This window comes from Phalangium opilio, unplaced genomic scaffold (genome assembly GCF_054372755.1).
Source record: "Phalangium opilio isolate 3A_F unplaced genomic scaffold, DU_Popi_V2 ptg000042l_1, whole genome shotgun sequence".
NCBI lineage: Eukaryota > Metazoa > Arthropoda > Arachnida > Opiliones > Phalangiidae > Phalangium > Phalangium opilio.
This window is the reverse complement of record NW_028324166.1, coordinates 10,523,494-10,549,632: the sequence shown is the minus strand read 5'-3', so window position 1 is coordinate 10,549,632 and position 26,139 is coordinate 10,523,494. Positions and strand designations below refer to the sequence as shown.

Sequence of the window (26,139 nt, the reverse complement as noted above, 5' to 3'; positions counted from 1 at the left end):
AAAGTTGTAAACACATTTATACAAAAGCTTTATTTTCAAGTCTTTATAAGAAGTTCGTTCACAACACGTGTGAAAATGGTTTTAAATTACCCTTAATTTTGCATTATAACTGTAGGTTTCGGAAACGTTAATATTTCGTACATGTCTTGCGTCATAAAAAGCTATAATCAATCGTTATCACCTCTCCGAGTTTCGATGACGTCACGGAGGTATTTTACTGGACGTGTCTCTGTCCTCGCGTTCGCAGGTTAAAAATACCACATACACACCAATCAGTTCTTATTGGCTTCAAACACCACCTTGAGCTGGTCTTTCGTCTTTACCGCATAGACACCAATCTGCAACATTAGCTTGTCGTTAGGGTTCAAATGTACGAGGCGAGCGTCTATGGTTACGAGAAACGTCTAGCCCCCGATGGCAGGGCTTTCACCAAAGGTTCACGCAATTGCATTTTTTCTTATCCGCCTATCTAGGAATCAATCTCCTTATATACCCTAAATTTACAAAAATTCTTAAAACGGTGTTCACTAGAAGTCAAACATTAAAAATAGCTATGTTTAAAATTATTTTAGGAATAAAGTTTCTTAAATTATCTTAACTATAATTAAGGTAAAATAGTGACGATTAAAATAATTTATATCATTCATATAACCCTAATTATTTAAGAAAAACCTCTTTCATCGGAAAGACATCCGTCAAATATATATAGAACGAGTAATGAAGTTGGAACTCTACGCATTTTATAGTTAATATGAAGCGAGTAATTAAGACGTTTTCCCATTGAAATACTAATCATGGGAACTCTATTCAAAGTTAGTAAGGGACTTATGACATTGTTGAGAAATCGGTTTAGGATAGACGGTTGGTATTTCATAATCAACATTAAAAACCCTAGTAGGAATTAGAGCTTATTTAAAAAACTGTTGACATGTAATGCATAGGCCTGAGCTATAAATTTTTATAATTATAAGAAGTTTTCAGTTTCTACTCCTCGGTTAATACTCCCTTATTGCTTTTTTCCCTTGTATTGGCGTGAATAGAACTCTTACAAAACTGTAATTTTTTCGTTTTTGCTAAATATGAAATGAAAATATGGTAAATATGTTTCGGCATTACGATTATTTTAGTAGTAGTATAGCTATAAAGCTATGTTTCGTTTCAAAACTCCAAGAAAATCGTTTAATTTTAATATTTCAAATGCCTTGTTATCTTTTGATTTAGCTATACTACATTTATACATAACAACTGAAAACCAGGCTTTGTATTAGTCCTGTCATTGCTGTGATATTGGTTCGGATTGCATCTGTAAATGAAAATGCCGAAGCTAATACTGGCAATGTTTCGGTTCCACTTTGAGAACACGAGTTAAATAATTACACACGTGCTATTAACTAGTTACCCACGTTCAACTAACTTATTACACACGTTCAACTAACTTATTGCACACGTTCAATTATTGTCTTGAACATTTTTAATTAACGTGTTTATCACACGTAAAGTTAAACTATTTCGCACGCTCAAATATCTGATGAGACGCCTCAGTTAACGAATTTGACACTTGAAATGGCTTATTAAACGCGTTCAATTTATTTAAAACACAAGTTCAATTAACTTATTAAACTTGTGTAATTTTCTTATTAAACACGTAAATTTTCTTATTAAACACGTGTAATTTTCTTATTAAACACGTGTAATTTACTTATTAAACACGTAAAATTTTCTTATTAAACACGTGTAATTTTCTTATTAAACACGTGTAATTTACTTATTAAACACGTGTAATTTTCTTATTAAACACGTGTAATTTTCTTATTAAACACGTGTGATTTACTTATTAAACACGAGTAATTTACTTATTAAACACGTGTAATTTACTTAATAAACACGTTAAACCAACGTTATACACAGGTTCAACTAACTTATAAAACACATTAAACAAATTTTTGTGCACGATCGATTAAGTTGTTACACTCGTTCAATTAACTTCTGAGACACGTTAGATTAACTTATTACACACGTTCAAATAACCCGAAAAATAAACCTAATTGGAACCGTTTAACCCACGATTTATCCACGTTAACCTACTTTAAAATATACGTTTTTAAAACGAGAAATAGACGAGATTTCTCATGTATTTGCGACAAAATAAACACGTGTGTAAACACCGTGTTTCAAGGTGACATGATCACCGTTTTAAAAACGTTAATACACACGTTTATTCAATGCTACGTTTAAACGTTGTGTCAACGTGAATTAGCTACCTGGGCCTCGGACCACTGTGTAACATGTATTTATTGCGTCGTCGCAGTGAGTGTGGCTAACAGCCGGCTAAAATTAACAATCGATATTTTAGGCCAGTTTTCTGAAGCGAATTTGCAATATCATCTTGTTATTTTAAGATAATTAAGTTAGAAGAGACGTTCATGAAAAGGTTACTAGTTTCCAGAATTTCATAGTAGGCAAGCTGACTTCCATTATACAATATTAACAAATGGGCTACTTAATAGACTCACTCTTTCGTATAAGATTAGAAGCTTGCCGCCAATAAATCTTCAGAGCTTACACAAGAGAATTATAAATCTTTAGGGTTTTATCGGAGCCTCCAAGATGATCTAGGCCCGTGCCTATCGCAAAGCGAGAATATTTTTTAACTAATTTAGTTTGCCGTGTTTTCTCACTTGGGGCGCTTTTAATATCGTAAAATAAAAACAAGTTCAGCCTCGTGACCCCGTCGACTGCTACAATATTAGGGCAAGGCATAGACGTAGAGCGGTGAAGTCGAGGTCGCGCGTAGTAAGAAAATGTTTTAGAAAATTTCCGAAGAACAATCGTGCCAATGAAGTAAAGGATAAAAAAGCCAAGGTTTAAAAAATGAATGGTTACTAAGGAGTAAAAAAAATCCTCTTATGGTATAATAAAACTGTGAATTAGCAACTTCAAGAAGTTTTGTTTTACTAAAAAAACAACAATGTTAAAATCTCTTAATTTTGTTGTCCACACACTCTAACCAAAAGATTCAATAAAAAGTAAATAGCCCGTAAAACAATTGCGTTAATTAATGGGTGAAACTTTTCTCTTTCATAAAATTTTTATAATTGGCCCCTAAAATATCAACGACAATTTATGGAAGAGCCCCTTCGCAACTGTAATAAAAGCGCCATCTAGTACACATATTGGGTGAAAATATTTCCTCTATGAAACTGAATATTTCCCCACATAAAAATCGACACGCACGGGCGTAGATTATCTCGGAGGCTCCGGTTTTATACACTTCCGAAAAGGATGAGGATGGCAGCACAGGTTACGATTGAGGTCATCGATAAAACACTCAAATCCTAATTTGAAAACGGCTTCTGTTAGGGCAAAATGTCATGGAACATTTTCGTCTAAAAATAGACCATAGAGCCATGGATTAACTAACGCTAGGGATTGTTCACTAACCGTGTTTCCCATGTAATACTGTCGCCAACTACATGTTCCGAATTATTCCTTGATTTCCTTCTTCATTCCCCCAATTTGTTGGACCAAAACGAATGTAGATATAGCGCCATCTCTTGGCAAAATAAATAGTTTTTGCGGATTTTAAAGATTGCGGTGCCCAATTTTAGGCGGGTTTTCAATTTTTGACGTCATAAGACACGTGACATTTGGTCCAATTTTCTTATAACTTCCTGTTAGGGACAGTAGCTTCGGCTAGGGGGCATTTGGAACATGTATACTTTATCTGTTAGGGGGAACGAACATTCCCTAGCGTTAGTTAATCCATGACATGGACTCTCTGTAGGCTCAACATTTCTTTTATATCGTTTTCTATAGACTCTCTTATTGGTAAATTATCATTGACAGTATTTCACCGCTAGACTCTGTCTGGCATGCGGCATCCTTCACAACATCTCTCCCATAAAAATTGTAATTTTGCGAAATTTCGTCATTTTGCGCAATTACAACGCGTTGAAGAAGTTCAAGAGCGTCATCACTGATAGTTTCTTGTAATTCGCAAAAAGAACTGAAGTACGACTGAGAATCACTCACGGGACTTAAGTTCAGTTTTTGTACACTATGTGTTGTACTTTCATGAGATTCCGTTTCTATTCCTTTTGAATTTAAAGTGCTGTTCTTGATGGGAGATACAACAGTGTTAACACTCGTAGTTAAATTTGGACGTTCATGTGTCGAGGTCTTTACACTCGTAATAGGTCGATCGTATGTCGAGGTTTTAACAGTCGCATTTAAATTTGGTTTTCCATGTGTCGAAGTTTGAATGCTTGTAGTTAAATTTGGTCGTTCATTTGTCGAGGTTTTAACACTCGTAGTTAAATTTGGTCGTTCATATGTCGAGGTTTTAACAGTCGCATTTAAATTTGGTTGTTCATGTGTCGAGGTATGAATGCTTGTAGTTATATTTGGTCGTTCATATGTCGAGGTTTTAACGCTCGTAATTATATTCGGTCGCTCATTTGTCGAGGTTTTAACGCTCGTAATTATATTCGGTCGCTCATTTGTCGAGGTTTTGCTAGTGGTTGTGATTTGAGTCGAAACAGTACCTTCAAATGGTTTCTTGGCATCGAAGAAGCTAGGTTTCACTTTCGGGACGGGAATGAGAGTCGATTTGGCACTCGCACTATTGTATATTGTTTGAGTTTCTATAGTTGGATTTGAGATTGTTTTCTTAACGTCTCCAGAATTTGTGTGTTTAGAATCTTTATGAAATGAAAATATATGTCAAAAAGTTTAATAAAAGTAAATACACTTGAAGTAAATGAACGAAAGATTAGGTAGAGGGCTCAAAGTTACGACTAAATTTACAAAAACTAGGGATGAACCGGTACCGATACTATATCGGTATCGGCACTGATACTCGGAGTTTCCCGACAGTATCCGATCGGTTGGTTTAATATGATACCATAAGAAAATAATATATAGCTCCCTATAAGAATGAATCGTAGTACATTTTCATACTACAGCATTTGCTCCCAAATTTCGCGCGCTTACGCTTTTACGCCCCGTTGCAGAAGTTTCGGTACTACGAGTAAAAGGGGGGCCAAACCATCGCCGCCACCTAAGGTGTTCGCGAAAGGCCCGATGGGCCGGGATAATATCGCTGCGCCCGTAGAGACTCAAGATGCTCCTTACCTCGTTGCATCTTATCTTATGCGCTAGCCTCGTTCGTCAAAATCTCGCGCCATCTATTAATTTATTATGATAATTTTGGCATGTACTTAATCAGTTATAATTATTTAATTACAATATAAAATTAGAAAATTTTCTAAACAAATATTTCATCTTTTTAACGCCAAAAACTCTTAATAGGTGGCATTAGAAACTTTTTATTAATTTCAATGGAAGAAAATGCTGTTTACGTGGCTTAAATGGAGAGTTTCATACTTATAGGGAGCTATATATTATTTTCTTATGATGATACTAAACCGATACTAGTTTAAAATGCGTTTCAGTAATTTATTGATGGTGACAATAACGTATTTCTAAGAATGTCAATCGTGATGATTTCTCATTTATATAAAAAGTACCTGAATTTAGTTTATCTAATAACTGATAAGCAAAAATAGCTATAAAACTGTTGATAAAAATAAAAATAAATATTTTATATTACCATATATTGAAATAACAAAAAAACTAAAAGTTTCGCAAATATTTTTAAGTTTTGCATTAATTTAATCTTTTACTTTCAATACTTCAACGATCAATCAACTAATAGTTACTAGAAGTATAAATATAAAAGGGCCTCCTAGCATCTACTATTTAAAAAAGACCAGCCATGATATTATTTTGGAAATACCTCTAAACATTGGACTTAGTAGTAAATTCATGAAGTTACTCTTTAAATTATTTCTTAGTATTTTTGATACGTATGTAAATGGCACTGTCCTACTAAAAATATCGGTATCGGTTAGTTATCATAGTGAGTAAATACCAGTATCGATCGGTATCGGTGCCTGTTTGCAAGGGTATCGGTCGGTATCGGGTTACTTCAGGGATCATTCACCGCCTTACCTTTGGCTGAAACAGCGTTTTGAGTACTTTCACTGAAAAATACAGTTTGTTGATTCACAGAACGTTTTTTAGCAAATTCTTCTAGATATTTTTCAACGTCGGATTGCGATTTCACTCGAATTGTTGAATAGGGAGATCCTGGGAAAATTTCTACAAATATTTCTTTGTGAGCTAACAAAAAATTGCGAACCGGTCTAGGAGAGTATTGCGCTTTTATATATAAATAGACACTATCGGGAGAAAAATCCATAATGACACCAAGATCAGACTTTAAAACGCATCTGTTTGGAGAGCGACTCATCTGATACCGAATCTCTTTCGTAAAATACCGCAATGCATTTAACTCCAAATCTATATCATTTGACATGATATTACTTTTAAGAAAATTTTAAAGTCAATTAACTATTGGTTGGATAGAAAAGGTAGCAAAGCTGCTTGTTGGCAGTTAAATGGGGTCTAGAACGTAGAATAAAAGCGTTTACTTTCCACTTGTCTGATAAGATTACAACAATAAAATTTTTTTTGTGGGCGAACTAGCTATGTATATCAGAGACTTTGTCTTTCGTATCAATATACACCGAACCAGTGAGCTCAAATAGAAAGGAGAGTCAAAGATTGAAAGGGGGAACGGCCGACCAACATGGCTCTCAGGCGCACCTACCTCGGCGCATAGCCAAGAGCTGCGTTCAGTAAGGCTCAACGGAGGCTCCGTTGAAACGGTTGAATGCGCACTGAACGATTTTTGGAACTTCCGGTTTGACGTCACGATTGTAAGCGAAGAGGCATCGAAGTCATCGGCTGTAAGAGACGATTACTCCGTTGAGCAACACAATTTGTGACGTAACAGCAATGGCGGAAACTTATCTCCCTGAAGGATTTCGAGAAGTTAATTTGACGGATAATTTTGGAAATGTTTATAAAATTGGTGTAGCAGCGACTGAATGCGAAAGTAGTCTGATAGTATTTTATGAAATTTTTTCCATTATATCTTTGAAGCTTAAAAAGTAATTGGATTTTAAAGCTTAAGCCTTGGCTAAGTTACTGGTCAGAGTTTTCTCTTAGTAGCTGAGAAGGAAATTCAAAAAGAGTAAACACGAAAAAACGGTTAGAGGCTCACACCTCAGTCGTAATACTGGCCAAAGCATAAACAAACTTCTCTTATTTTTACCCTCTCCGTTGCGCCGAATGCGCATGTGCGGCACGCTCTTAGAACCACAGCACTAATGACGTTATTTGAAATGGGGGCTGAGGAAGAATTTGGTCTCTCCGACTCTCCTTTCTGTTTGTGCTCACTGACCAAACCTATCCGAAAAATAGAACGCCAGGAAGCTGGGAGTTTCGTATTTCCTACATGACGTTAAAGTCGCGGGAAAGATGGGAGATGTTGAAGTTGAAAGGTAGTTTAAATAGTTTTTTTGCGTCATTTCAACGTGTACCTCTTAATATCACGCTCATGACGTAATTCGAAACTTCTGTCTGCTTAATTGCGCTGCGTACGGCCTCAAATTAGTGCTAGGGCTGTGCGAGCCTTGAATTTTTGGTTTCGAGTCGAGTCTCAAGCATTCTCTTAAGGAGTCAAAGATCGAATCGTGTATCCAGTAATTGGAAAAATTTGTTTAGAGGATTCAACGAGTAATTGGGATTTTTCTCTTGTTCTTACACCCTTTCAGTTAATTTATCTCTTGCATAATAGTTATATACAGGAATTTTGTGCATCCACTACTTCAAACAATTTCCAGAGGGTATTAGTCTTGCTCCCTTTAAATTTAACAAACGCATTGATATCTTCTTCAGAACCTAGTTGAACTAATTCCTCACCTCAGTCACTGCTGGTCATTGTTTTACTGCGCGCGCAGAGTCCCAAACAAAACATTTCTGAACCTATTTTTTAAAAAAAATAGTCAACACCCCTTAAACGGTTTTTTTTATTACATTTACTTCCCCTATTGAACCAGTTACTAGCTACTACCCTATTACATTACACTGACATTATGATCTAAAGTACCCAATCAGCACCAACTTTAGCCTGCTAGCCAATAAGTTTTCTAGTAGTTTTTTGAACTACTACATCCCATTTAAAGAGTTTAAGGCCTTCCAAAAGCTTGTTCAAGTAATTATCAAGCCAAGGTTTAGTTCTCGAAACTTTTTCGAGACTCAATAAATCTCTTATTAAGTATATTGAACCGAGTACTTGGCTCGATACTTGATCTAGTACTAGACTCTAATCGGGTACTCGCACACCCCTAATTAACGGCCAGTCTATAACAAAACCGGTCAATCACTTTTATGTGAAACGCACATCGAATAATCTCTGCTATCAGGAATTTATACCTTTACTACTTAAAGGTATAAATTCCTGCTGCTATATATAAAGTCAAAGTCCATCGAATTGTTTAAAGCAAGGCTCTCTAGTTGGTGCAGGCTGCTCTGATAAGGGGTGACAGGAGCTTGCATAGAAAAAGGCTATCTCATTCCTAGATGGCGATACAAATCTTCAATTTAAAGGCACGCACATTAATGTGGCAAGTAGCACAATGCACGTAACCATTTTGACTTATCACGTGTGTTTTATAAAATTTGATAAGGTTTGGTTTCGAAATCTGTAAAAAAAACGCTATAATTAGTAGAAATTAGGATTCCCTCCCATTGGACCGAAATCCCATTCAACCGAAACCAAAGAAGGGAGGTCCCATTGGACCGAAATCCCGCACCTTGGGCGGTTTACGAAAAGTGGAGATAGCCATGAATGGCTGCACTTAACGTTAGTGTACACTGCCCAGTTTTCTCCGATAAAAACGAAGTAGCAATGAGTTAACCCCAGTAACACGAGTGTTCCGCGTTCTAGTCGGTTCGAGGTAGATTCGTCGGTTTATGGTCTAGTCGGTAGTTACGACTAAATTCCGACTCTTATCCAACTTCAGTTGCCAACTCCGCTTTGCAGTCGGCCGTGAGAACAATAAAATAGTGTTGGCTGATAGTTGTATTTTAAGTCGGTTAATGTAATGAAGGATTAGGTAGGCTGCTCGACTCGTTACCAACTAACATGCGTTTCTATCAAATAAAAGATAACAATAAGGGTCTAGAGGTCGAAATATCCGACGGCCTACCGATCACACTGAACATTTCAGATTTCGTTGTAATGAAGCTTCTTCCGCGTTTGAGTCGGTTCGAGGTAGATTCTTCGCTTTATGGCCTAGTCAGCACTTACGACTAAAGTCTGACTCTTATCCAACTTCAGATACCAGCTCCGCTTTGAAGTCGGACGTGAGAACAAATAAATAGAGTTGGCTGATAGTTACATTTTATATCGGTTGCTGTAAGAAAGGATTAGGTCGGCTGCTCAACTGCTTACCAACTAACATTGGTTTTTATCAAAATAACAACAAAAGACGAGAGGTCGGCATATCCGACTACCTACCGATCATACTAAAGATTTCAGATTTAGTTATAATGAAGCTTCTTCCGCGTTTGAGTCGGTTCGACGTACATTCGTCGGTTTATGGTCTAATCGGCACTTACAACTAAAGTCGGACTCTTATCCAACTTCAGTTACTAGCTCCGCTTTGAAATCGGACGTAAGAACAAACAAAATAGAGTTGGCTGATAGTTACATTTTAAGTCGGTTGGTGTATGGAAGGATTAGGTCGGCTGCTTAACGCCTTACCAACTAACATGGGTTTTTATCAAATTTACAACAAGGGTCGAGAGGTTGGCATATCCGACTACCTACCGATCAATATTAAACATGTCAAATTTCGTTATAATGAAGCTTCTTCCGCGTTTGAGTCGGTTCGAGGTAGATTCGTCGGTTTATGGTCTAGTTGGCACTTTCAACGGAAATCCGACTTTTATCCAACTTCAGTTGCTAACTCCGCTTTGCAGTCGGCCTTGACAACAATAGAATAGAGTAGTCTGATAGTTACATTTTAAGTCGGTTAATGTAATGAAGGATTATGTTGGCTTGTCGACTCCTTACCAACTAAAATGCGTTTTTATCAAAGTGCACTAGTGTATCAACGGTTTAAGATTATCTTAAACATTAAAATAAATATAATTAATATTATATATTTTCTTCGATAATTATTAACCTTATTGCGCGTTACATCGTTTAAAAAATAGCTATTGAACATTCTTGAGAGACTAGACTAATATTGACGTTTGAAATGAAGCATACGCCCATTGTTGTCTTACTCCAATCGGTACATAAGGTTTCGAATCTTAGTAATGGATAATAACAGCACAATTGCATGAACCTTTGGTGGAAACTGCACCATTGGGAAACTAGAAGTTTCTTGTAACCCTAGCCGATCGCTAACCTTAACGATGATGGAGTAGAAGCCAGTAAGTACACACCGGTGTCCATGTGGGATGGACAAAAGACCAGATGAAAGTGGTGTTTAGAAGACAGTAACTACAACCCTTAAAGCCGACCATAAACAAGCCAAAAGCCGACCATAAACAATCCATAAAGCCAACCATAAACAATCTACAAAACTGACCATAAACAATCCATAAAGCCAACCATAAAAAATCCACAAAACCGACCATAAACAATCCATAAAGCCAACCATAAACAATCCACAAAACCGACCATAAACAATCCATAAAGCCAACCATAAACAAGTCGTAAAGCCGACCATAAACAAGTCGTAAAGCCTACCATAATCAAGTCTGAAAGCCGACCCTAAACAAGCCATAAAGCCGACCATAAACAATCCGTAAAGCCGACCATAAACAATCCGTAAAGCCTACCATAAATAATCCGTAAAGCCGACCATAGACAATCCACAAAGCCGACCATAAACAATCCATAAAGCCTACCATAATCAAGTCGTAAAGCCGACCCTAATTAAGCCATAAAGCCGACCATAAACAATCCATAAAGCCTACCATAATCAAGTCGTAAAGCCGACCCTAATTAAGCCATAAAGCCGACCATAAACAAGCCATAAAGCCGACCACAAACAAGCCATAAAGCCGACCACAAACAAGCCATCAATCCGACAAATAACAGTCGATAAAGCCGACCGCAATTAGATTAATAATCCGACCATAACCAGATAACAAAGCCGACTTCTTGTTTGATAATGTAAGAGCTGGAACGCTTACTTTTTAGAGTCGGTTAAAGTGCTGGCAAAATTTCTACGGCCGGAAGTCGGGCCAACGCTTAAACGGATAGAACATTTCGACGGTCGAAATGAAAGTTTACCGACGCTTTTACGTCAGTGTTGGTTGGACCTCGAACCGACTCCGTTGGCCCAACGTCGATTTTGCTACTGGGGCCCCAGTAACACGAGTGTTCCGCGTTCTAGTCGGTTCGAGGTAGATTCTTCGCTTTATGGCCTAGTCAGCACTTACGACTAAAGTCTGACTCTTATCCAACTTCAGATACCAGCTCCGCTTTGAAGTCGGACGTGAGAACAAATAAATAGAGTTGGCTGATAGTTACATTTTATATCGGTTGCTGTAAGAAAGGATTAGGTCGGCTGCTCAACTGCTTACCAACTAACATTGGTTTTTATCAAAATAACAACAAAAGACGAGAGGTCGGCATATCCGACTACCTACCGATCATACTAAAGATTTCAGATTTAGTTATAATGAAGCTTCTTCCGCGTTTGAGTCGGTTCGACGTACATTCGTCGGTTTATGGTCTAATCGGCACTTACAACTAAAGTCGGACTCTTATCCAACTTCAGTTACTAGCTCCGCTTTGAAATCGGACGTAAGAACAAACAAAATAGAGTTGGCTGATAGTTACATTTTAAGTCGGTTGGTGTATGGAAGGATTAGGTCGGCTGCTTAACGCCTTACCAACTAACATGGGTTTTTATCAAATTTACAACAAGGGTCGAGAGGTTGGCATATCCGACTACCTACCGATCAATATTAAACATGTCAAATTTCGTTATAATGAAGCTTCTTCCGCGTTTGAGTCGGTTCGAGGTAGATTCGTCGGTTTATGGTCTAGTTGGCACTTTCAACGGAAATCCGACTTTTATCCAACTTCAGTTGCTAACTCCGCTTTGCAGTCGGCCTTGACAACAATAGAATAGAGTAGTCTGATAGTTACATTTTAAGTCGGTTAATGTAATGAAGGATTATGTTGGCTTGTCGACTCCTTACCAACTAAAATGCGTTTTTATCAAAGTGCACTAGTGTATCAACGGTTTAAGATTATCTTAAACATTAAAATAAATATAATTAATATTATATATTTTCTTCGATAATTATTAACCTTATTGCGCGTTACATCGTTTAAAAAATAGCTATTGAACATTCTTGAGAGACTAGACTAATATTGACGTTTGAAATGAAGCATACGCCCATTGTTGTCTTACACTGTTAGAAAAAAAGGTGTTTCATGGGTGTTCGGAAATACCTTGAGGTGTTTATACACTCGTTTTGGAGTGTTTTTTAACTGAGATGGTGTTTTCTCCGTAAAAAGGTGCTAGTTGACTCTTTTAAGGTACTTTTTAAGGAAATCGTGATTCACTGGTACGTAGACACACCTTTAGGTGTTAATTGACCCTTATTAAATTGTTTTTTAAACGGAAATAGTGTTTTTAATATAAATCTGTTCGAATGGTGCGAATAAACACCTTTGGGCTTTACTTTACACATTTTTAGCTGATATGATGTTTTTTTAGTGAAAGTTTATTGATATGAGCTTAGAGGGAAATAATCTACTAATTCTACCTGCATAGTGAAGCATCCTAAAAATAACCCAAAGATTTTAAAAATCTAAATTATTTATCATTTCTTAGGACTAGCTTATTCTAATATTTGAAGGAATTTATACTTATTTTGATTTTTCAATCATTGGAAAACAATTCTCGAAGAGTTCAATATGCTGGAATGTCTTGGAATTAGAGTAATTAATAAAATTATCACTTGAATTTCCCCTTGACACTGGTTTTAATCTCTCCGAGTGACGATGACGTCACGGAGAGGTATAACACTGGACGTATCTGTGTGTCTGAGATAATCAAAGCTTTATAGCTACACAACTACTAAAAGAATCGTAATGCCGAAAAATATTTAAAATATTTCCATTTAATATTCTGCAAAAAGAAAATGTTATCGTTTTGTAAGAGATCTTATCATCCTACTCGCTTTATATTAACTTTGATATGCGTGTTGTGTCTCGATTCAGATGCAATCTTCATTACTCGTTCTATATAAACTCTCTTTTTTTGTCATTCCAAAGAAAGAAGTTAATCTTAAATAATTAAATAAATATAAGTGCTATGAATTATTTTAATTGTCAGTATTTTACGTTAATTATAGTTAGGTCGGTTTAAGAAATTTAATTCCTAAAATAATTTTAAACATAGCTATCTATAAAGTTATACTTCTAGGAAACACCTATATCAGAACTTTTGTAAATTTTGGGTATATAAGGTGATTGATTCACACTAAGAGATAAGAAATGCGCAATTGCGTGAACCTTTTGTGGAAGCTCTGCCATTAGGAGGCTAGACGTTTCTCATGTCTCACGTGTGGCGTATGTGGTGTACACGAAAGACTAGTGCATGGTGTTGTTGTTAGAAACAATTATATACCGGTTAGCATTGGGTGAAACAATTGGTTGTTAGACAGCAGATGAAGGTTTAACGAATAGTTAATGAATGACGTTAAATAAGATGGATATAGCAAAGAAGTAACATTTTACGAATTTCGGTATACTGCGAACGCGTTCCGGAAATTACGAACACGTTTGCTTCGTTTTGCCAACTGCGAACGTGGTGACAGACAGACACACAGACATGTCCAGTCACTTGGAGACAGGTAAAAATTCTACTTCATTACTCTATCGCCACACTTGTTTTTCTAATGGTATATACCACATACACGCTAATCTGTACTTATTGTCTTCTGACAACGCCATCAAATAGTCTTCTGTGTATAACACATACACGCCAATCTGAAACATTGGCTTCTACTCCATTATCATCGTTGTACGCGTGATCGGCTTAAGTTACGAGAAACGACCAGCCTCCCAATGGCAGGGCTTCGACCAAAGGTTCACGCAATAGCGCTTATTCCTACCCTTTGTGAATCAATCGCCTTATATACCCTAAATTTCCAAAAATTGTGAAAACGGTTTACGCTAGAAGTCAAACGTCAACGTCAACTATAGCTATGTTTAAAATCATTTTAAGAATAACGTTCTTAAAACCACTTAACTAGAATTAAGGTAAAATACTGACGATTAAAAAAATTAATATCATTTAAATGTATTTAAATAGTTAAGATAATTTTCTTTCTTCGGAACGACACAAGTGAAAGTTTATATAGAACGAGTAATGAAGATTGCATCTGAGTCGAAACACTACATGCATATCACGAGTAGGATAAAATTATCTCTTACAAAACCATAACATTTTCTTATTGTAGAATATTAAATGAAAATATGTTAAGTATGTTTCGGCATTACGATTCTTTAAGTAGTTTTGTAGCTATAAAGCTCTTTTTCATTTCAATATTCTAAGAAGATCTTTTATATTAATATATCAAATTTGGTGTTTACTTTTTAATTCAGCTTTACTACATTTATATACAGTGTAAACATGAAATTTAACTTTCCTAGTTTCACTAAATGTTACTTCTAAATATTTCGGTAAGCGTTGTTCGGATTGGTTCCTTGAATTCGTGTGTCTTTGTGGAGGTCTTGACGGTTCACAGTGAGCCGAAAATTAAATACACATTTGAATGATGTAAATCAGGTCCTTAAATAGAACTATTGAGGATATACAATAAAGGTTAAACGTAACCATTTCACACGCATATCAATTCTTACACGGTTGAATAAGGCTTACAGCAGAAAAAACGTTTACCCTTAATCCACTGGATTTGAGCAGCAGATTTTGAGCAGCTATATTGAAAGACTAATCTATGGTAACTCATGTGTTTTGAAAAAAATAATTTCAAAAAACTCCTTTTACAGAGTTGATAGACACCTTTCTGGTAAAATTATAATCCTCTATTAAGGGTGATGGTTTAAACCTAACAAGAATTAAAAAGCACCAACGTCAATGGAATTTAAAAACACCAAATTAGTCTCAAAAAGACCTTTTTTTAAAGGGTTTATTAACACTTTTTCTGGTATTAATATACACCGCTATTCAAAGTGATTAAAACACCTCACAGGATATAAAAAGCACCTTCAGAGAAGGTATTATTTCGCACCGTTTTGAAAGGTGCGTATTGACATCCTCTCGAATGGTGCTTTTAAACACCAATAGGGGTGCTGCTGGGGATGCATTAGGAAACACCTCTAAAGGTGTCAAACAGTTCCATTTTTTTTAACAGTGTACTCCAATCGGTACATAAGGTTTCGAATCTTAGTAATGGATAATAACAGCACAATTGCATGAACCTTTGGTGGAAACTGCGCCATTGGGAAACTAGAAGTTTCTTGTAACCCTAGCCGATCGCTAACCTTAACGATGATGGAGTAGAAGTCAGTAAGTACACACCGGTGTCCATGTGGGATGGACAAAAGACCAGATGAAAGTGGTGTTTAGAAGACAGTAACTACAACCCTTAAAGCCGACCATAAACAAGCCAAAACCGACCATAAACAATCCATAAAGCCAACCATAAACAATCTACAAAACTGACCATAAACAATCCATAAAGCCAACCATAAAAAATCCACAAAACCGACCATAAACAATCCATAAAGCCAACCATAAACAATCCACAAAACCGACCATAAACAATCCATAAAGCCAACCATAAACAAGTCGTAAAGCCGACCATAAACAAGTCGTAAAGCCTACCATAATCAAGTCTGAAAGCCGACCCTAAACAAGCCATAAAGCCGACCATAAACAATCCGTAAAGCCGACCATAAACAATCCGTAAAGCCTACCATAAATAATCCGTAAAGCCGACCATAAATAATCCGTAAAGCCGACCATAGACAATCCACAAAGCCGACCATAAACAATCCATAAAGCCTACCATAATCAAGTCGTAAAGCCGACCCTAATTAAGCCATAAAGCCGACCATAAACAATCCATAAAGCCTACCATAATCAAGTCGTAAAGCCGACCCTAATTAAGCCATAAAGCCGACCATAAACAAGCCATAAAGACGACCACAAACAAGCCATAAAGCCGACCACAAACAAGCCATAAAGCCGACCACAAACAAGCCATCAATCCGACAAATAACAGTCGATAAAGCCGACCGCAATTAGATTAATAATCCGACCATAACCAGATAACAAAGCCGACTTCTTGTTTGATAATGTAAGAGCTGGAACGCTTACTTTTTAGAGTCGGTTAAAGTGCTGGCAAAATTTCTACGGCCGGAAGTCGGGCCAACGCTTAAACGGATAGGACATTTCGACGGTCGAAATGAAAGTTTACCGACGCTTTTACGTCAGTGTTGGTTGGACCTCGAACCGACTCCGTTGGCCCAACGTCGATTTTGCTACTGGGGAACCGTGGAGTCGGTTTTAAAGGCTTATGTTAATTTAAGTGAAAGCTAAAATGAGCCGTAAACCGTAACATTTTCTTTAATGTTACTTAAAATTACAAAACGCTTTAACTTGAATATAGGGTCTAATAATTTTTTCTCTGTTTATTTCAACTTGGTTGTTTCAAATTGAATAGTGTTCTAAAGTAAGTTTCCAAGGGTATTTTCATGAAAAGTACGAAACATTTACGTCGCTCAACCTAACCAAACCTAACCAAACCTAACCTAACCTAACCTGAGCAAACCTAATCTAACCAAACCAAACCAAACCAAACCAAACCAAACCTAACCTAACTTAACATAACAGTAATGTTTTGGAAAAGGCATATTATTTGAGAAGTCAATGAAGCTAAACATCAATATTCTGGAAAAGGCGTAGCATTGTTAAATGATTTATAAAATATTACTAACCTAACCTAACCTAACCTAACCTAACAGTAATGTTTTGGAAAAGGCATATTATTTGAGAAGTCAATAAAGCTAAACATCAATATTCTGGAAAAGGCGTAGCATTGTTAAATGATTTATAAAATATTACTAACCTAACCTAACCTAACCTAACATAACATAACATAACCTAACATAACATAACATAACAGTAATGTTTTGGAAAAGGCATATTATTTGAGAAGTCAATGAAGCTAAACATCAATATTCTGGAAAAGGCGTAGCATTGTTTGATTTATAAAATATTACTAACCTAACCTAACCTAACCAAACCAAACCAAACCAAACAGTAATGTTTTGGAAAAGGCATATTATTTGAGAAGTCAATGAAACTAAACATCAATATTCTGGAAAAGGCGTAGCATTGTTAAATGATTTATAAAATATTACTAACCTAACCTAACCTAACCTGCCCTAAATCAACGTCACCCCGTTGCATTCGAATCGATGGGATCTCCTTATCTTATGCAAATCCCAGTGGTTCGAAAACCCGCCGTTCCGCTAGTTTCTTATCCAGTTTGGCGTATTTCGGTTGAATGGGATTTCGGTTCACTGGGAATTCGGTCCATTGGGAGGATACCGAAATTAGTAATAGAGAAAGCTATCTACTGTTAACAAATTACAATTAGCATTGACAACATCATACTTTCTTAGATCAACTATAGTTATGTTAAAAAAATTCGTTTCTTATAATTTTAGTATATATAATAAAATGGAAATGTGTCTCATAAAACTTAAGAAATATTCATAGTTGTATAACTTATTAATTATAATTGAACTTAACCCGAAAATCCGGGCCTTGCACATGCTACTCCACAGTTTGAAATTTGATTATCCGTTAAGGCGCGAAAATATTTCTGAAAACGAGCGCCTCTACTGCCGAAAATTGCCAAACTAAAATTCCACTTTTAAGTTAAAAAAAATAAGCGCGCTCCAGCTAAAGGCAACTTATAAAGTATACTAGGTTCTAAATCCTGTTGAACAGTAGTCGTTGATTGATAAATCGAAAAGCCTCTTTTATCTCTAACGTGTTGATAAAAATTAAGAAAAATAGATATGAGAGATTTATTGCTATAACAAGTTGGGAAAACCAAAATATTACCTCTCCGAGTCAAGAGGTCTACTACTACAAAGTTATTTACTTAGATAAGGAATTATTTCTCTTTTTTGAAGTAAAAATTTACGAAATATTGAAGCAGTATTCCAAGCATAGCGAATATACAGTAAAGCAGACGACATTTTACATCCAATAAGGATAAATCTTGGACTCATGGAAATCAGTTAATGGCAAAAAGAACAGGACATGAAGTCTACGCTTCAGCTGTTTACCCTATATTCTGATAGCTACATTCACAACTGGTTAGCAGTGTAAACACTATCGTCTCGTCTCACCTCAACAATATTCTTAGTTTGCCAACATGAGTGTTGTTAACGTTAAATAATACCAAAGCTAAATTGTAGCTAGACGCACTGTTAGTCAATGCGCACCATAAAGAGAATTAAAAACTCTGTAGCTTAGCCCTACTAATCTAATTGCCACCATGATCTTTTCTTCTACAATAAAATCTTAACCTGATTATTTAAAAGTGTATTTAACTTTCGGCTCACTCTGAACCGTTGATGTCTCTTCATTTCAGACACGAAAATCAAAACCCAAAGTTTACTTCACCTCAGGCCTCAATTATTTACTCTATATTTCACTAAGCTTATTACAAGTAGTGTTAGATATACCCGCCGGAGTCTAGATCTTAGCTTTCTTCATGAAATTACTAAACCAAGGACTATTCTATATACAGATGTAGTATAGCTTAAGTAATATATAAACAGCCATTTCAAATAATAATATTAAAAAAAATCTTTGGAATATCAAAATGAAACAGAGCTTTAAAGCTACAAAAGCACTAAATGCATCATAATTACGAAAAATATTTCATCATATTCACTTTATATTAAGGATAAAGGGAATATTATGGTTCCGTAGGATTTCTTTACACATCAAAACAAAACGAACTTCTAACGCAGCGCACTGCGGCACTAGTGTAATAACGGACGGACACACACAGACAATAACATAGACTGCTTTTTAACTCTTTCCGTATTAATTTTGAATTGAGAAACAAGATTATCTTAAATATTAAAATAAATGTAATTAATATTTAATATTTTCTTCGTCAGTTATTCGCCTTATTGAACGTTACATCGTTTTAAAAAAGAACAATTATACATTCTTGAGAGACTTGACTAATATTGGCGTTTGAAATGAAGCATACGCCGGTTGCTTCGCCTTACTAAAATAGGTAGTATATAAGGGTTTCGAATCGCAGCTATGGATAAGAACAGCGCAATTGCGTGAACCTTTGGTGGAAGCCCCACCTTAGGGAGACCGGACGTTTCTCGTAACCCTGGCCGATCGCCGCGTATGTCTTAACCTTAAGGGTGATGATGGAGTAGAAGCCAGGTGTGCAGACTGGTGTCCATGTGGGATGGACAAAGACTAGAAGATGGTGGGGACTAGAAGCCAGTGTTTACAGACTGGTGGTCCTTGTGGGATGGACAAAGACCAGAAGATGGTGGTGTGTAGAAGCCAGTGTGTACAGACTGGTGTCCAAGTGGGATGGACAAAGACCAGAAAATGGTGGTGTGTAGAAGCCAGTGTGTACAGACTGGTGTCCATGTGGGATGGACAAAGAGCAGATGAAGGTGGATTATAGAAGTCAGTAAGATGGACAAATGGCCTGAGGATAGTGTTGTTAGATAGGCAATGGATAATAGCCATTGTAAGTGGAATACAATTTTCCAAATTTCCGGGAACTGTAAATGCGGTCCGGAATTTGGGAAAACGTTTGCTCCGATTTGAAAACTGCGAACGCGGTCCCCTGGGGTGTAAGTCAATAACAACAGACTGACACACAGACACACAGACAGACACGTCGAAATTAGAACCTCTCCGTGACATACGTCACTCGGAGAGGTAAAAAGCAGAATGTTTCACTACGGTGGGTGAGGGCCTTTTGTACGGCCCAGTATGATGGTTACCACGGGAGGTCCGTGGAACCAACTATGAATTATATCCATATCAATTACAGTTATGACGATTAGTAAATTCAATGCTAATTCCTATAATAAACCGACAAACGAAATTCCCAAAAATTTGAATCTGTTATTTACTGTTTTTAATAATAAAGATAATTCACATTACGACATACCAGAAGGGGATAATAGAAGAAGGATGACACTCTGTATCCTTTTAATACTTTAGTTATGTAACGTCATTCTTCCTAGGCTCACCCTTTTTGTTTGCTTTCCCGCTCATATAACTTCAGATGGGCATCGCACCGTAAGGTGAATTCAATAATTATTTGGCACTAAATCCGCAGCAATCAACCCACAAACCTCGTCTTGGGGTGGGGAAAAAATCCACAAGCTTGTCTTGCCAAATAGTTAAACGCTAATAGAGTAATAATGATGGAACTATTTATCGCGTATGTGATTCGGTTTAGTAACCTTGCTCCAATTGTTCCGATGTTAGGAAGAATGACGTTACTCTTACCCCGCTTTGTGAAACACTTCTCTCGAAGAGAAGTATTATATACTTTTGGACATACCCTTTACTATAAACGACTTCTGATATGCAAGTAGCTTACACGTGTATTTGCAGATTTTAGAGCATATACCAACGGTAAGTGTACATTGCTGTTGGAAATGAGTTGAAATAAACTGTAATGGCGATGCTAAATATGAACTACCTCAGCTCAAGAGAGTTTAAGGTAATTCAGTAAACCGGGGGAAGTTCTTAAATATACTTTAACGAATATCCTTTATCTATGATGTAGTTGGCTCTGTAATGATTCTAATGAAACAACTAAATTGGGTCATATACAAGAACCTTCTCCGACTTTTAGTTTAAATGGATACTTCGGGCTAGAAATTTTTGTTTTTAATCAAAAGAGCGTTTACTATAATGAAAATATCAATTAGAAGTTAGAACCATGTTTCTATCTGCAATGTTAAAGAAGCAATTAAGTTTAGGTAATGGACACTACCATATGAAAATAATACATTGCTCCCTTCTTATGACACTACGAGTTTTTTGCTTCCCCGCGATGTTATTCTAAACCTCTATTAGGCAACTAGTTCCATCTGACGGTTTCGTAAAATAGGGGTATTTCCAAGTGCTAAGTGGAAAAGCCTTACGGAAACTTTATTGCTCATATCTTCTTTAACATTGTAAATAGAAACATGGTTCTAATTGATGTAATCATTAATGTTATATTATTTTCGATTAATAGTCGAAAAAAATTCTAGCCTGGCTTATCTATTTGAGCTCTCTTTTTGTAATGAATCCCTCCCGTTTCACGTTACATTCAAGTATGCATACCTAGTGTGTCTTGGACGTATTGATATCTTTGACCTATGGCCCTACCATCATATTGAATTTCATGATGCAGTTTGTGGTACAAGTAAAGAGGAGGTACCTCTTTGGTACAGGTAATATAAATAATCAAATTATAAAATATAAATTTCATCTTTGTTGAAGCATCCTTATTGTTCATGTTATCATAATCTAGTTCTATCGAATATGTTATTCTAAACAGTGACAGGTGTTACATTTTCTTGGAAACAATTGAAATGCAGGAATTTCCCCAGAAGTACACCTACTTTTTCCTCAAGTTTGCTTAGAAACGAATAATACCAATTATACTTGGACATTTAAATAATTTATCGCCCTCCACCTGACTTTTTTTCAAAATAAGATAGACAGCGAGTTACACGTAGTTGCGTAATCTTCAAAATAGAAGCCTCTGTAGCGTTTCCCATAGCTCCAGAACCAGTATAAATAAGGGAAGATGAACAAGGTGAATTCATTTATTTGACTTCTAGAATCTAAGTACGAAATAAGGTAAGCTATTTTCATTTCGTTGAATCTCAGTCAAATTAAGTTAGTTTTCTTTCCTTGTTCAACGCAATTAATAGCTTTGGATATGTTTTTGCTTAATTGCTTGCCACGTAAAGTTTTAATTTCGGATCAAGATACTCCTAGACTGCCAAGTGTGTATGCGTAGTTTTCGCGCCATTATTGCCAGGCTGTTGCCGAAAGGAAAGCTTACAGTTCAGTTTTGAATCGGAATTGTCTAAATTGCGTGGCAGAGTGCCTGTCAAGGCTGTCCTAATATTAAAGCTGAGAGAGTGAGAAGGAATTTTCTCTAGCTCTAGCCCCTTTAGCGCAAACTATAAATGCTTGAAATCTTTTTGTTGGTTGGCTTCAGTAGCATTGCTAGGGTTTGAAATTGGGGGGGGGGGGGGAGAAGGGACTTAACCTGGGCAAAATATTTAAAAGTAATTATAAGAAATTATTATTTATACTCAATCCGAAATCCTAATGTTAAACTCTATGGAGCTTAACATTATGAGGTGGAAAAATTTTCGCGACCAAGGGGGTACACTTTTTTCACAGCCCAACTTTACAGCACTAGCAAAGGCTGAAAAGGTATAGTATCTAATTTCTCGTAGTGTAAGGTTAACTTGGCGTTTTTGTATAGGTTTCGAAAAAAAATATTTTTAAACCACGCGCTAGCTCACGCGCCAGCACGCGCTGCATTTCAAAAAAAGTTTCAATTCAAATCTCGCGCTTAATTTCACCATTTTGATTCTCTAATTAAGTTCACGTGATTTTTTTAAAACTTTTTGGGCCTATTTTTTGTCTTTCTAAGCCTAAGGTTAAATGATCACAAAGTTCGAGAATTTTTATAATCTTCACATGGTTTCAACGAATATTTAGCATAGTGTGTTTTTATACAGTGCATTGTATTATCCGACCATTCCAATTTCCAAATGTAAGTTACGATTTAGTGAAATATTATATAATTAGTCTTAAAAAATTGGACGATTGAGTTTGACTATTCCAGAACTAATTTATTCCCAAATAACGTTTCTCCCCAAAAAGGGACAGATATTATACAAAAACGAGTTTTGCTTCGCAGTCCTTAAAAAACTGCATTTATACACAATCCGCGACACTTTTTCAAACCCACAAAGGGCCAGAAACTAGAAATTATTATATGTATTGCAATTTGAAATGAAGTTTAATCGTTATGAGAAATTTGCTTTAAATTGCGTAGTTCAAACATTTGTTATGATTAGAAATTTTACAACAAACACGGGTATAAATGCCGCGTTTCGGAACCATGCAAGAGCTAAATCAAGGACGATTATGACTCGAGTTCGAATTGAAGTTTAAAACTTATACAAGATGTAACAACACACATATGAACACCTTTTCTGAATGTATGATAAATGTCAGAAATACGACACTGCTTTTAAAGCCACAAATCAGAATGAGGGACCTCATTTTAGGTGTAGTAAAGCGACATTTTACTCGAAATAAATGTTCCTCTTAACTCTTCCACCCTGAAAAATTAAAATGCTAAAAGCTCATTTTGTATTTTTTCGCCTTAATTATTTGACAGGGATAAGGTCAGATTCTATATAATTTCATACGTGAAAATCTAAGCTCCCTTTATCTCGAAACGCGGCATTTATACCCGTGTTTGTTGTAAAATTTCTAATCATAACAAATGTTTGAACTACGCAATTTTAAGCAAATTTCTCATAACGATTAAACTTCATTTCAAATTGCAATACATATAATAATTTCTAGTTTCTGGCCCTTTGTGGGTTTGAAAAAGTGTCGCGGATTGTGTATAAATGCAGTTTTTTAAGGACTGCGTAGCAAAACTCGTTTTTGTATAATTAACAAACTTTTGCATAATTGGTTCATTGCATTATGTATAGACCTTTATATCTCTCCGAAAATTTGTGTCAACTTGAAATTATTCGTATTTTAAAGGTATACAAACTTTTATTGATAAAGAGTACGAAACGGAATTATTAACTATGAGACAATTGTGAATGAAGGAATTTCTCTCGTTTTAATTTTAGTTTTAGTTTTGGTTTGCTTTTAGCCGACACTACTGAAACTCCCTTCGAAAGAACGTGAAACATTTTAAATGTCTCCGTCTGTTGAATGGTCTTTATTTATTTATTTATTTATTTTTCTTCCTTAAAATTGTACTATTTGATATTGAAACTTAACAAATCTATCAATATAATTTTTATACACTATATTGCTACAGATTTTTAGGGGGCTACGAGGAATTTTTGGTAGGGTTTTCGGATTATTTTGAGGGGGCTAAATTTGAAATTTGGCGGGGCTACAGCCCCCCCCCCCAAAAAAATAGGCCTAGCGACGCCACTGGTTGGTTGTGTCATTTTTCAGATTATAAGGAATTTTTACGCAGGATTTTGAGTCTATGCAGAGAAATTGACTCAATAGAAATCACCTTTTTTACGTATTTAAAGGTTATTTTGTTTTCACAGAACATTCATAATGAGGGCTGTCATGTTCGTATTCCTTGTTCTGATTGCGATGGCTTCAATCGGTAGGTGTCATTTATCGGAATAACATATTGTTAGGCCACTAGAATGAGTCAAGATTAAGATATACAGAGTAGAAACCCTCGCTACTAACGCCTGTAAGTTCCATAAAAGGTATTAATAAAAAACACCACGGCGCTTTGAAAAGCATTTAGATGAGCAAAGGTTTCCAACCAGTATTACGGGGAATCACCGCATTACCGTATTCGAGACTTTTAACGTTTCTTCTTGTATTTTATAACCATACCCTCGTCAAACGAATTAGTCAAGCAACACCTTACTGTTAAGGGTTGAATTAATGAGTGCATTGGTCCTGGAATTTAGCCTCAGTTCAATTCGAGACTTGAACTGGATAGATAATTTCAGAATATGTTCAGGTTCATAGTTTTACGCTCTCAAATGGCCTATATCATGATTCTATACAACACTGAATATACAGCTCTAGGATATACCCTTTTTTATCATGTCGAATTGGTTTGGGAGTTACCCTACTAGCCCCTGACGCATTTTGCGTAGCTCTAATAACAAATCAGAAGACACAATTTATCCGTCCCTGGACTTCACCCGTTCCCCCGCTCCTATTTTATGTGATTGAGTCTAAGATATCGGTCGAAGCTTCATTTAGGCATTTCTGGCAACTTTTTACTCCAGCTACAACATCATGAACTTAAATATAATGTTTTATTGATTAATTATACATTACATTGAGATAATCACAAATTAATTCACCAACTCAAGCCACAAAGTCACATAACCATCCCCAAAAAAGTTGTTGTCTGCTTTTGCCCAATACTTGTTTTCTATTTCCGGCACGTGACATGATGTCGCCTTCAGCCCAAATCTTTCCGAGAGGTTACACGGGGTATCGCCGTTGTATATTCATTGTTGTAAAGATTCATAACTTTAAGAATCTAATGTCATGGGCGTTGGTTTTTGAAGTATGCCAGAAGATTCCATGGCTTATTAAGCTTCGCATAATTGGCTGTAGTTTAGATTCTTTCGTTGAAATCTATTTATCTTTCTTATTCAGAGGTTGACACGGTTGCTGCCGAACACGGATGCCCAAAGAATGACTTTAAATGCCGAACCTACTGCTTTTCAATAGGCTACAATCAAGGTTACTGCGCCCATACTGGAAATAAATGCGTTTGCATACAAAAACGAACATAAAAATAATTTTTTTTAAACGCTTGTACAGTATACAGATATGTACAATGTGTAAAAATTACTGATCTAATAAATTCGGTACATTTTACAAAATTTTTTGGAAATTGCTTTCCTATAAAAAATATCTCTATATTCCTGGTTCGGAAATTGATAGAAAAGAAAGCGGACAACATTGCAGTTTAACTCCCGATTTAGTGGAATTTAGTTATAAAGTTAAGAATAAATTTAGTTGATGTTTATTTAAGTGTGTGGTTTTCTTCCTGTGTACTAATTTTATTATTTTAGTACAATTATTACTTACTGTTCTTATTTACTTGCCTTATACCGTACAATTATATGTTAGAACGCTATCAAGCTATGCTTAAAGGCAAGGGAAACAAGATGGGAAAACCAAAATATGAGCCCTCCGAGTATAGAACGTTTGCGCACAATGCCCAGCCTTCGCCACCTTAAATCCCCAATTATTTCCAATTAAATGAAAGGAATCCGGTCGGATAACCTTTATTTATTTAATCTAGAACCCAATGTTATCTCTATGATGGCCAGCATTAGCGCCATAAATTTGCTATGGGAATTATAACTGAAAT

The 26,139-nt window shown here is 36.1% G+C and overlaps 2 protein-coding genes across 2 annotated transcripts; one reads left to right on the top strand and one right to left on the bottom strand.

The window, feature by feature from the left end:
* LOC149679105 (uncharacterized) lies at positions 1–6,662 on the bottom strand. The gene is made up of 2 exons (XM_089836928.1): positions 6,013–6,662; positions 1–4,700 (listed from the first exon to the last, which is right to left on the bottom strand). Exons 1-2 carry the CDS (start codon positions 6,377–6,379, stop codon positions 3,823–3,825), a joined length of 1,245 nt encoding a protein of 414 aa, XP_089693054.1. The 5' UTR covers positions 6,380–6,662; the 3' UTR covers positions 1–3,822.
* Positions 6,663–21,588: 14,926 nt separating this feature from the next.
* On the top strand, positions 21,589–25,555 carry LOC149679104 (defensin BmKDfsin2-like). The gene is made up of 3 exons (XM_089835982.1): positions 21,589–21,851; positions 24,329–24,390; positions 25,416–25,555. The coding sequence occupies exons 2-3, from the start codon at positions 24,339–24,341 to the stop codon at positions 25,553–25,555; spliced, it is 192 nt and encodes a 63-aa protein (XP_089692108.1). The 5' UTR covers positions 21,589–21,851; positions 24,329–24,338.
* Positions 25,556–26,139: the final 584 nt, after the last annotated feature.

Coding starts and splice junctions, on each gene's coding strand:
- LOC149679105 (XM_089836928.1), bottom strand. CDS start 6,379: ATGTCAAATGATATAGATTTGGAGTTAAATGCATTGCGGTATTTTACG. Junction 4,701..6,012: donor AAACGCTGTTTCAGCCAAAG/GTAAGGCGGTGA, acceptor CATTTCATAAAG/ATTCTAAACACACAAATTCT.
- LOC149679104 (XM_089835982.1), top strand. CDS start 24,339: ATGAGGGCTGTCATGTTCGTATTCCTTGTTCTGATTGCGATGGCTTCA. Junction 24,391..25,415: donor GATTGCGATGGCTTCAATCG/GTAGGTGTCATT, acceptor TTTCTTATTCAG/AGGTTGACACGGTTGCTGCC.